Source organism: Acanthopagrus latus, chromosome 6 (genome assembly GCF_904848185.1).
Source record: "Acanthopagrus latus isolate v.2019 chromosome 6, fAcaLat1.1, whole genome shotgun sequence".
NCBI classification, from domain to species: Eukaryota; Metazoa; Chordata; class Actinopteri; order Spariformes; family Sparidae; genus Acanthopagrus; species Acanthopagrus latus.
The window spans coordinates 18,204,324-18,217,432 of NC_051044.1; the positions used below are offsets into that span (position 1 = coordinate 18,204,324).

Below are 13,109 nucleotides of genomic sequence, written 5' to 3' on the forward strand. Positions count from 1 at the left end.
TGGATGGTCCTTTAAGGAAAACAAGCCATTTTGCACTCAAAGTTTTTCCATATACTGAGTGAATAGTTTGGGTATCGTCCCTTTAGATCTAGTCTGATTTTGGGAGCAGGGGTGAACATTTGGTTGCAATACACTTAATGCAGAGTAGTTTTTTGCATCATTTTAGAGTTCATACAGTGGGGCAAATAAGTATTTAGTCAACCACTAATTGTGCAATTTCTCCCACTTGAAAAGATTAGAGAGGCCTGTAATTGTCAACATGGGTAAACCTCAACCATGAGAGACAGAATGTGGAAAAAAAAAAACCAGAAAATCACATTGTTTGATTTTTAAAGAATTTATTTGCAAATCATGGTGGAAAATAAGTATTTGGTCAATACCAAAAGTTCATCTCAATACTTTGTTATGTACCCTTTGTTGGCAATAACGGAGGCCAAACGTTTTCTGTAACTCTTCACAAGCTTTTCACACACTGTTGCTGGTATTTTGGCCCATTCCTCCATGCAGATCTCCTCTAGAGCAGTGATGTTTTGGGGCTGTCGTTGGGCAACACGGACTTTCAACTCCCTCCACAGATTTTCTATGAGGTTGAGATCTGGAGACTGGCTTGGCCACTCCAGGACCTTGAAATGCTTCTTACGAAGCCACTCCTTTGTTGCCCTGGCTGTGTGTTTGGGATCATTGTCATGCTGAAAGACCCAGCCACGTCTCATCTTCAATGCCCTTGCTGATGGAAGGAGATTTTCACTCAAAATCTCTCGATACATGGCCCCATTCATTCTTTCCTTTACACAGATCAGTCGTCCTGGTCCCTTTGCAGAAAAACAGCCCCAAAGCATGATGTTTCCACCCCCATGCTTCACAGTGGGTATGGTGTTCTTCGGATGCAATTCAGTATTCTTTCTCCTCCAAACACGAGAACCTGTGTTTCTACCAAAAAGTTCTATTTTGGTTTCATCTGACCATAACACATTCTCTCAGTCCTCTTCTGGATCATCCAAATGCTCTCTAGCGAACCGCAGACGGGCCTGGACGTGTACTGGCTTCAGCAGGGGGACACGTCTGGCAGTGCAGGATTTGAGTCCCTGGCGGCGCATTGTGTTACTGATAGTAGCCTTTGTTACTGTGGTCCCAGCTCTCTGTAGGTCATTCACTAGGTCCCCCCGTGTGGTTCTGGGATTTTTGCTCACCGTTCTTGTTATCATTTTGACGCCACGGGGTGAGATCTTGCATGGAGCCCCAGATCGAGGGAGATTATCAGTGGTCTTGTATGTCTTCCATTTTCTAATAATTGCTCCCACAGTTGATTTCTTTACACCAAGCGTTTTACCTATTGCAGATTCAGTCTTCCCAGCCTGGTGCAGGTCTACAATTTTGTCTCTGGTGTCCTTCGACAGCTCTTTGGTCTTGGCCATAGTGGAGTTTGGAGTGTGACTGACTGAGTCGAGTCAAGAGCTCTTGAGCCTGGTGGAGTAGCTCAGGGCGTCTGCCCTTTTCTACCCATTGTTGTGGGTGGAGCTTGGTGAGCGGCAAGAGGGGCTGGAGGAAGTAAGTGGAGAGCGAGAGAGAGAGAGAGAGCGAGAGAGCGAGAGAGCGAGAGAGCGAGAGAGAGAGAGACCATGGCAACAACACAAATACTGCTCTCTGATTGACTGAGGTTGTGGACAGGTGTCTTTTATACCGATAATGAGTTAAAACAGGTGCCATTAATACAGGTAACGAGTGGAGCCTCATTAGAAGTTAGACCTCTTTGACAGCCAGAAATCTTGCTTCTTTGTAGCTGACCAAATACTTATTTTCCACTCTAATTTGGAAATAAATTCTTTAAAAATCAAACAGTGATTTTCTGTTTGTTTTTCCCACATTCTGTCTCTCATGGTTGAGGTTTACCCATGTTGACAATTACAGGCCTCTCTAATCTTTTCAAGTGGGAGAAATTGCACAATTAGTGGTTGACTAAATACTTATTTGCCCCACTGTATTTGGTTCTTACTCCTGCACAGACTGAAACAATACTGACACAAATCCATTGTTACTGAATATACCAACTTAAGCCAAGCACAGTTCTATCACCCACAGATCAATACTGCATCAGCTGAATAATGTAATCAAGAAGCTCAAACTTGTGGTAAACTTTAACAGTGTTCATTTATTGTTCAATACACCATGTGACAGTTGTTGTGAACGTATGTAATATGGTCCATGAACAAAGCAGCTGCAGCTCTGATGTTGAGAGATCTGTCCAGCGTTGTTGCCATCATCCAGTCAGACATTCACAGTTGGATCCATAAGACGTGCAGTCATCTGAACTCAGGTTTTGAGGCCTTTATCCCACAAATTGAGGCTCCACAGTCCACTTCAGCCTCCTGTGTCAGTCCTCTGGAGAAGCACCGACGGGATCACAGCTGACGGGGATGAGGGCTTACTTTGACCTCTGCCTCATCTTTCTCCTTTTACGCTTCAGCCTGTCAGGAAATACGGGGGAGGAAGTTAGAAAAGGTTTTCTACTTAATGTCCATTTACTGACTGAACCGAGAAATCCAGTTTTAGTGGCTTGTTTCACATGTGATAGTGTTGCCTAGAGTGCACTTAACAAGCCTTTTGTCATATTTAACCTCCCAACTTTACCTTTAAATCTAACTAGTATCTGGATTAGGGACATTAGAGTTTGTACTTATGCAGTTTAACTGCAAACACACCAAAAGCAACTAACTAGAGTCTCAAGCGACTGTTTCACTACATAGCCATGTTGAGAAAGTTATTTTTGAAGTGCTTTAAAAAAAAAAAAAAAAAAAAAAAAAAATCCATTCATAATACAACCAGAGTTCTCAAGATACTATACAGCTATTTAGCACATGGTACATTATAATGCAAAGGCCACATGCATATCTGTGAAATGGGGTCCTGTCTGGCCTACAGAACTAAGACTAATCAAACCAAAATGAAAGTTCCAAACTTAAACATGGCATCAAAACATACTTAACTAGACTGAAGTCACATGTTTGAGGGACACTTCTGCTGACAATGGCTATTAACACATGAAAGCAATGTTTCAATATGTAATTTTTTTTTTTTATTGGTATAGAAAAAAAAAACTCTGGTGCAGAACTGACTGCAGTGCACTCAAGTGTAGTGTACATAATGATAACATTTCCAACTTTGGCAATAACACACCATTTCTTTTATCAAAATGAACTGATGGTATCTGACCACTGGTAATTTGTATAGAGGAAAGTGGATTGTTTCCTTACCTGCGCATACGCTTCTTCCTCCACTAGAAAACAAGAGGGAGATTTGTTAGTGTAGTGTCTGCAGTCCACCATGCCATGTGAGCCCTCCCATTTATTGACCCGAGTGACAGACCACATGGATATTATGGAGCAGAAATACTGCTAGTTATTCAAATTTAAAAGCTACACTGACACTGAAAACATCAGTTGTGTTGGTAACTACCATTGGTGGACTTTCTACTAAATAAGCCCGACCACCTTAGCTAGCAGGTTACAACTGCTAACATTAGCATGCACCAAAGTGGGCCTTAACTTATGCACCGCAATCATTTATACCACTAGCATACATGATATTGTAAGGTTCTCATTGCATCGTTAATATTACTTTATACATTTAAGACAGAAGCATCCTTTAAACCAACACGCATGAGAAGCGGGAAAGGAGGAGTTGTTCGGTTGTTAGCTAGCAGCACTGAACAGAACAGGAAGAGGATGTAAAACACTAAAATACATAAACTGTCTGATTAACTTACCTTGGCTCTCATCGTGTGGGGAAGGGTCTGTGAAAAAGGAAACAAATACAAATGTTAGTGACTGCGGATGATTTGTAAATCTTAAAGATTCGTTTGGATTCGGTTAGCAGAGACGATATGTTGCTTACCCCAAAGCGAGAAGAGCAACGAAAGAGGATGTGACGAAGAAAGAGGGCGGTACTTATACCGGCTTTTACGTCATCTTTAAGCGCCAGCTGCGTCTCGTTAACTCACCGGGAATTGTAGTCCAAATGGTCAAATCTGTCTCAGTTGAATATGATATCTACTTTTCCAACACGATATGATCCTCTAAGACTGAGCCCATGTTTAAGGACCTCAAATAAATGTGCTTAAATAAATAAGCAGACTTTGCTTATAAAGGTTGGACTGTTCACATTACATGTACATAACTGAATTAATGAAACAATAAATTAAATCAGATTAGGTAAAATAGGCTTTATTTATCCCACTATGGGGAAATGCACTTGTAATATCAGCTCAATATGCAACAAGTACAGGAAAAAGAATCAGACAAATAAGTTAGATCAAAAAAGAAAATAAATGAATGGAAAGTAGCTGTTAACGTTGTGCTTGAATTAAACAGTCTGATGGCTGTGGGGGAGACTGATCTGCTGCTGAAAGAGCTGCTGCTAAAACAATGCAGCTGCAAGTGACATTTATTCATTTAATCTGATTTATTTAGTTGAATTTTTTTCTTTTTGCATTTTTCTTAGTCATGACGTACAAATACAGTGAATTTAAACAAGTTTAACTCCTGACCACAGAACAAGCAGGTGACACAACACTCTCACCTTCAGGTCCATTTAGATATACATCCTCTCATCTGGAGCTTTCCACCGACTCCCTCAGTCTTCTTTTGCAGATAAAGTCCAAGATGTGCATAGAATCATGTGACATGGTCAAAAGCTCCAGTGCAGTTACTTAATAGACCCTGAGAAGCTTTAACCCTCTTATCGATCATAGAATTAGATTACCTAGCTAACCTAAAATGATTTAAGCACAAAGCCTTCCTTAAACAAATTGTTGTAACAATATCTATCATGATCTGGTAAAGCCTAGCTAGAATGATGGTTCCTGTCAAAAGCAGGAAAGTAAATTCCCACAAAATAAAATAACTTCATCACATTAATTCAAAATATGTCATGTTGCCATGAAGAAGTTCTGGCCATTGATTTCCAGTTTATTCTACCTACCAGGTACTAACCATTTGGCCAGTGGACACCAAAGTTGATTTGCACACCGTTTCCCACAATGGGCTAATCCCCCAACATATACAGCGTAATCTCTGATGGTCGATAAACGTACCCATCAATCTGGCCAATCCCAGTGATGCTGCATCTCCTTTCCTCTCCTTTAGCAGCTTTGACTCCACAACAGTATGTGAATCTATAATCTCAAACCGTTCAAGCAGGCAGTCAGTCATGATATTGCATTGCAGACATTTCCAATAATTAACTTCATTAAAAAAAAAAGAAAATCATCACAGTAAACAGACAAAAAATGTATGAAAATGATTTATTTCACTGGATGTAAAGTTTCATTGCCCACTGATGGAGCTACAAAGCAGGTTTCCTCTTCTCCCAACACTGTCCCAGACCTCCAGGTGAAACTCCTTAATGGTCCAACTACAGTGAAGAAGCCCAAAAAACCTTCTCAAAGTTTTACAAGCTCCAGTTTTGATGCTTCACAAGACTAATGGTGTAGTAAAGCAAGTTACAGGTGATGCTAATAGAAAAGTTTTCAAAATTGCAACATGTGAAGATTACTTTCTTTTCATATAATTCAAAGGGGAATGGCAGTAAATGTGGCAGTTTTGTTCCCTAGAGTCAAGCTGATTGCAACTGTAGTTTTTTTTGAGTGTACACAAAAAAAGTGTCTTCTGCTCAGGTTATTGCTTTAAACAAAAATCAGGTGTGGTTGTCTCGTCGTAGCCAAAAATGTGGTCAAATCTTGATGATCGAGGCGTAAACCTTCACCACGTTAACTCTGGTGCAAATGCCATCTGTTGCGTTACAATTCCTGGCGTTAACCATCAAATGCGTTACATTTCTTAGTCGGCCATTTTAATGAGCGCCATGAATTTGAAATTCAACCCTTTACCACATGATGCAGTGAGAAATTCATGTTTCTGATGAAATGTTCTTAAAAGGTCTCAGTTGTTTGATAATGCACTGGAGGATTTAACTGTTCGTTCCTGGTGATTCTCTCACTCACGCTCACACACACAGAAGTGCCCGTAAACCTTACAATAAAATATCTGGATATTTCTTTGAACATTAAATTTGCAGACATATAAACAAGTTCAGGTAACTTTGTTGCCTCAAGGAAATATGTGACAAGCCAGTCGAATCATTTGATTCATGCCAGCCTCAAATAGAAGGTACACTAATATCACAAATATGATCCAGGCTTCTCTCAGTACCATCCAATGATCTTTCAAAATGAAAAGAATGTCAAAATATAGACTGATCCACTTGCATTACACCACAGTAAGCTTTCTGTTGTAATTTAAGAACATTAAGTTGTGGATAATAAGGACTGAATTCTCAAAACAAAAAAAACAGGCACCAGTTTGGCAACAAGTCTTTTCAAATGTTCTTTGTTTCCTCCTCAAGTAAGGGAAGAAAAAGCAACACTCATTCCATGGAACATTAAATTACTGCAGTAAAGGGTTAAAGCATCCTTGCTGGATCATTAAATATTCATTTAATTACAAAGTTGTTATCAATTCATCAGTTTAATCTGTGAAATCAGCTCTTGTTAAGTGTTTAATGGGCAGAGTGTTTGGGGGGAATTTGTTGTGTTTTCTCTTGCTTCTCTTTGGGGTCTTGCATGTGTGAAAAGGCAGTATTTATTTATCTGTTTATTTATTCTGCGGCTTCTGTTTCCTCAGTTGGCTGACCAGTGGCATTTTCTGCTGTCTTTGAGGCCTGTAGGATGAGAAAAGGGGAAGTGCATAAGGATTACCAAATATGTATTCTCTGTGACTCAAAAGACAAGAAGCTGGGAGATAAGAGCGTGACGGGTCAAAATCTAGCTGCAATGGTAAACACACACGATAATTTACCTTCTTTTTCTTTTTCTTCTGTGTTTTACGGCTTGCGGAGCTCTGTAGTAAAGTCTGGGGGAGAGAAGAAAAGTTTCAGTGCAAAGTGACGAAGGTATTCACTTTTTATCCTTCTATTCATTCTATGATGTATGGACTCTATTTAAGTAAAGGGAATCTTCACCTTTAGCTCTGAATCCTGAACTTCATGCTCTGACTTGTAGAGTTCTGGATCAAAAGGTCCGTTGGTGATTCTGTGAGGCCCGTTGGCCATCAGCAGCACTGTGAACTTAAACTGAGCTACAATCTCTCCTGAGAAAAAAAAGAAAAAAGACAGAAAGGATGGTGGTGGTAAATAAGTAAGTAAATGCAGTTAAAAAGACAAAAACATTACAAGAGGAAGAGCTAAACACTCACCCTCTTTCTCATGCAGCACACTAAAGGGTTGTAGCAATTCATGCTTGGCACACTCCACCACACCGAGGCGGGCTTTGGCCTCATCCTCGAACGCCCTGGTGACAGAAATAGAGGATGGTATGAAATAAATGCTTTGGCCAAACTATATTAATAATAAAACTGCTGTCATTCAATTTAAGGACTTCAGCACTACTGGACTGGAAATATTATTGAAAAAAATAATGAAATCAGAAGCAGGATTCTGTGAGTATTTTTTACCCTCCACCTACTACTTGTGCCCATCTGAGGAAATAAAATAAAAAGCAACAATTCAAAGGCGAGTTATCATATTGTGGCTGAACTTCTAGACTGTTTCTTGTGTACATGAAGACATGACTGGTATCAGACAGTGTCAGGAAATGTTTGGTTTATCTATTCATTTCTTAGTTTTTTAGTTGTTTGGGAAGAGAGTTTGCTTGCAACAGATTTGGGAGACCAAACTTTGTAACGAGCAGAATTTCTGTGTTTTGTTGTTTCATCCCTTAAGGTGGTGTGTTTTGCTGAATTTATTTTGGTAAATATTATGTGAACTAGCCTAAAACTTAGGCAGGATGAAGTCATACTGTTCTTGTAAAACATATCTCTCTTTTTAAATAATGTCAAATGAAAATGTTGTCAGGGCAAAGAAACAATGATCTACTGATGTTTACAAATCCAGCCATACTCTATCAATGTACGTCATTGCTGAGCAGATTAAAATCGTGCAATGACACCCCTAATATTGTGTGGTGTTCATACCTAAGAGTAAAGGGCATGGCATCGAAGCGTCGTTCCACCTCACTGAAGAATGTACGGGAAGTTTTCATCTTCAAGCCATACTGCTTACTGGGGTCCCTCTTGTAAATGGTGGTCCTCAGACCTCCATCTCTGGCCTAATTGGAAATGTCAAAGGGTAAAACCAAATAAAACAGTCAGTCCAAGTGCTTACTATCTACAGCTGAAGCACGCAAAGTCAGCAGCTATGAGCAATGAAGGACAGGACACTGACCTTCCCTTCTCCAGTGCTAACCAGGACATCCACAGCATAGACTTCATGTACCTCAAACTCTGCCTTTTCATGGTCCTTCCTGTAAATGAACGTCAGTAGCTTGTGAAAAAGATGACCAACACATTTTGAACTCATTTCATCATAAAAAGTAAAGAAGTTAGAAAATAGTTGCAGCACATCAGTTCATTGTGGTAATCCATAGATCTCAATGTGAAAAGTTTTAAAATCTAAAGTATTCCACTTAAGACAGTTTAGTGACAGTTTCAAAATATTACTGTGGTTGTTTGGTTTCAGCAACAGTTTCAGGCAGAGATCTGTAAACTAACCACATCAAGATGAAACTTGCTGGGAAATATGCAGTCTTGTGATTTTGGTGGTCAAGTCTGCAGTCATCATGGTATTTTTTTTTTTTTAAATAAATAGTACTGTGTCCAGCTCAAAACAGCTATGATAAACTACTGGGAGATTTTTCGTGTGTTTGTGCTATTTACACACAGCCTGCCTGTTTTAGTATGAGCTGAGTGGTATTTTATCCACAGTAACCAACATTCCAGCAACTTCTTACTTCTGTTCAAAACAATGCCGGGTCAAATCAGTAAACTAATCTAATTTTTTGGATTAGATGTTTAAATTGAAAGAAAATTACAGGGAAATGACACTGTCAATATTCTATAGAAAAAATACAGTGTAGTGCATTGAGACAAATAGACAAACATCATTATGCAATATTTAGAAATTCCACTAAATTCCCACTATATGGTAATACATGCTAGCATTCTCTAACATCTAATGTGTAAATTTGGACAAAAAAAGCCTTGTGAGACACCCACAGAAGGCTTTAGTTTGTCCTCCCTAAATGTACCTTTGCTGGTCTGTCGGGTTCTGAATGATGGTCTTCTCTCCATCTATGACATGCTGCTTTAGCTGATGAGACAGCATACCTTTAAAAACACAGAGACAAGCATATCAATAACAGTAAAGGGGACCACTTACATGAAAAAATTCACTTGCACATATTAAGCTTTAATAAGCACTGTCTTCCTGTTAAATTAAGAAATCTGAAGAGACTGAAAAGGGACAGTTAAGGACATCCCAATATGAACACTCTGATAACACGGCACTGAGAGGCACAACCATTTAATGGGACACTCACCTTCAATTGGTGAGCATTTGAATGACTGAGCAATCTTGTTCCAGGCTTCTGTCACTTGAGTGTTCTGAGGGACAAAGAAAAACACCTTACTTTGACAAGCAAAACGCAGATTTACATTAACTGACATAAAGAAAATGACGACAAAACATCAACAGCTTAAATGCAGTCTAAATACATTTGTTGATTTTGGCATGTATGGCCTATAATGTGATCTTATTTTGTTTGTTTTTACATGCTGGTTGCAGAGCAGAGGGATGAGAAGCATAGACTATTGGTGGAGGTCCAGAGAATTCTTGAAGAGATTATTTATGACTGACATAAAAGACTGAGAAAGGTGTTACACATACCTGATTTCCAGGTTTAACAAGACGAAGAGCTGCTTCTGCACACAGATGAGCTGCTTTGATTACATCAGCTTTCCGGCCTGTGACGGGGTTCTCCTGCAGAAACAAGACACAGCGAGATGAGGACTTATAGGTTTGCCTGTGTGAGGACACAAAACTTGGACTACAGCATTGTTTGAAGAAACACTCTCACCTTACTGGCTCCAACCACAAAGCTGTGAGCAACATTGGCAATGAAGCCATCAACATGAACCCCTAGATCTCTACACAAAACAAGGGGAGAAGAGATGAGATTATGAAATAACAATGAAACAAATTAAAATAATCATGCATCAAATGTGTAAGTTTAACTGCTTCCTGTCAAGATCACTAATCAATCCTACCAATCAAGTCAAGGACAAAATGTCAACTATCCTCCACTTTGGAAGATAATACGAACAAGGACTAAACAATAATCAATAAGGTCAGACAAATATAAAAACAATTTAATCTGTTATGGCGATTAATTGGAAGACATACTCCAAGGTGAATTTATTTGGCTCTACATCAGCTGGAATACAGTGAAGGACTTATTGTGAATTCTAGGGAGCAGCACTCCTGAATTGAACAGACATGCACAGCCAGAAGGTTTGGCTGGGAGCGTGTGAAAACTGGGAAACATACAAACCTTGTGCATGTGCAACCACATCACCATGAGCTAAAACAACCATTGCAGTTCCACACAAAGCACAAAACATCACAGAGGATGAAGACACACGTGGCAACACAACAACTAAGATGAGCTGACTTCCTCTTTCAAAGCACATTACATAAAAAAAAAAAAAAAAATGTGATGAATTGGATTTAGTTGACAGATGACCACCAAAGATTAAATCCAATGCATCACTTTGAAAATGGCAAAACCCCCTGTTCAAAAAATGTCCAACCTTACTTGTCGTTTGCCACACAGGACAGACAGGAAGACAAGACCTCACTGATGAAGCAGACAGTCAACAGCAAAGAGAAAACACATAAAAGCCAAGATATCGCATGGAAAGAAGGGAGGACAACACACTGGGAGACTCGAGACACACACGAGGGGAGAACAGAGGGTGACATTACTGCAGAGTGTCATGCCTACATTTTGACCAGATCCCCATCTTTAAGTGTGTAGTCAGGGTCACTCTTCAGGGGAGAGAAGTGGCAAACACAGTTATTGACTGAGACGCTGGTGGGAAAGGCAATGCCTAGAAGAGGGAAAAGAGAACCACCAAGTCTTCATTTGGAAATTATTGAAAATTTTAGCAAAACTAAACACTACACTGTGACACTCTGCCACCATAATAGTAAAACGTTTAAACGTCCCTGCTGCCATTAAAGCTAATCATGGTTGTGTGGACTCGAACACACCGCCAACATGACTGCATCTGCGCTCTTCTTGATGAAACCCCCCCCCCCCCCAAGTTCACCCGAAAACCAAGGGCCTAACTAGCATCATCTTTGCCTCACCTTTCTTCATCTCCTTTTCCTTCTTGAAGACCTTTCCAGTCTCAGCCATGATGTAGGCATCTCCCGTCTCGCAGAGGCTCAGCACTGACACGCCGGGCCTGGCGGTTTCCACGACCAGACGCAGAGCCTCTGAAGGAGACAAACAGCCAGTGATTTGTTAAAAGAGGCACAAGTTAGAGCAGGTAGATGCATTTATGTATGTATTTAGGCCAGAAGCACAAAAAAAACAATACATTTGTGAAAAATTAAGTGAACTGTTAACATGTATAAAAAGGATTTTAAATCACAGCAGACACACCAAGACATTTTAATAACAGAAATACTTTTATATAGGTTTTTTTTTTAATCCGGCCCTTGGAGCCCTGTGACACTATGATATGAGACAATGCATTAGTCCTATGTGACCGTTGAAATTACGTAAAATGAACCCCCGAATGCCCAAACATGTGAAGTGACACTGATTATAGTGACCAAGCCCTAGTTTTAATACCATTTGCAAAGCACAGTTAGATTTAAGATAAGGTTGTGTGATATGATGAGGTATGAGAGTTTATACAGTGGAAATGCATTCGTTATTATATCAGAGGACCATGTTGCAAATCAAGAGACTTATAATGTTAGTTGATTGTTAGCTGTTTGATTTTAATATTATGAAAAGTTGATTTTACAAGTATTTAATTTGCTGGATTTGCCAAGTTGTCTATGTATTTTATTCATTCTTTAACCTCTATAGTTCCTCGGTTTCTTCCTGAACACATACTTTATTTTTCTATCAAACTACTTACTACTACGTAGCAAAAAAAGAGTCTGCGATAGAGGATATTATCGATATTCCCCATTCCTATTTTCCAACACATCATCCTTCATGTGCAGTTCAGTCTTTTTGTATGACAAATAATCCAGGAATGACATACATGAAAACTGTGGTCATCATATTATTCCAGTAGCGGACATATCATGTGACATGTCACTTAAAAATACAACTTAACATTAAAAGTTTGAGGATAAACTAACACAAACTTGGCTGTGTGTGTCAGAGAATCGTGAACATGTAACTGCCGTTAAAGTGGCTTCCTATCTGTGGCTGCCTGCTTATCTTTCACCTCGGAAACGTTTGGCATAGCATGTTTAGCTAGCTGACTGTCCAGGGCAACAGGCTGAGCTGTATTAGCTGGTCAGTTAGCATCTCATGTTAGTTAAACGGACAGCTCTCTCTGGCGCTCAGTAAAGGCTAACGTCAACGTTATCAGTGACAGGGGCGCTAGCATTAGCTTAAACTGGTCCAGCTGCACCTGCTAGCTTGCTAGCCACTTAGGGTAGCATATGTGTGTCTCGCATGTAAACCACATGGCTGCTGCTGCTGTGGGGGAAACTGACTGCACGACAGGCCGAAAACAGCCGGTAAAATCATCCACTCACCAACGGCCATTCGTTTAAATGTACTCACGGTTAGCGATGTCACCACCCATCTTGTACTTGGTGACAACCAAATCCTCGGCTATGGTCTGCTCCTGCTCATCGTCCGACATCTTGGCAGTGGAGTTTCAGTCGCTCGTCGGCCCTGCAACAGCGACAGTTCCCCGCGGTTCAGCTCCGCTCTGACCGTTTCTGCTAACGCCGGCCTCCTGCTGCTCCCCCAAGCCCCTCCCACTCCACAGTGACGCTAATGACGTCACGTAGACCCCAACCCCGCCAAAATGCATCCAGTGCAACAAAACGTGTCCAGTCAGTGTTTGACAGTTTTCACCTCGTGTTGAAGAATGTGCTAACATTGTTTCACAAGTTGATGGAAAATCAACAGCCCATGTGAGCATTTTCACATATTATTTCCAATATGATCATCATTACAG

At 40.2% G+C, this 13,109-nt stretch overlaps 1 protein-coding gene and 1 long non-coding RNA gene across 2 annotated transcripts; both read right to left on the bottom strand.

Moving 5' to 3' along the window:
• Nucleotides 1-2,129: 2,129 nt before the first annotated feature.
• LOC119021938 lies at nt 2,130-4,001 on the bottom strand. Its single transcript, XR_005075807.1, has 4 exons — nt 3,892-4,001; nt 3,764-3,790; nt 3,252-3,274; nt 2,130-2,465 (listed from the first exon to the last, which is right to left on the bottom strand). It is a non-coding gene; the product is annotated as an uncharacterized LOC119021938 (long non-coding RNA).
• Nucleotides 4,002-5,285: 1,284 nt separating this feature from the next.
• pa2g4a (proliferation-associated 2G4, a) lies at nt 5,286-12,900 on the bottom strand. Its single transcript, XM_037102095.1, has 13 exons — nt 12,707-12,900; nt 11,260-11,388; nt 10,892-10,997; nt 9,965-10,034; nt 9,775-9,867; nt 9,428-9,491; nt 9,137-9,215; nt 8,275-8,353; nt 8,025-8,158; nt 7,248-7,342; nt 7,015-7,142; nt 6,852-6,905; nt 5,286-6,714 (listed from the first exon to the last, which is right to left on the bottom strand). Exons 1-13 carry the CDS (start codon nt 12,786-12,788, stop codon nt 6,652-6,654), a joined length of 1,176 nt encoding a protein of 391 aa, XP_036957990.1. The 5' UTR covers nt 12,789-12,900; the 3' UTR covers nt 5,286-6,651.
• Between the last annotated feature and the right edge of the window lie 209 nt (nt 12,901-13,109).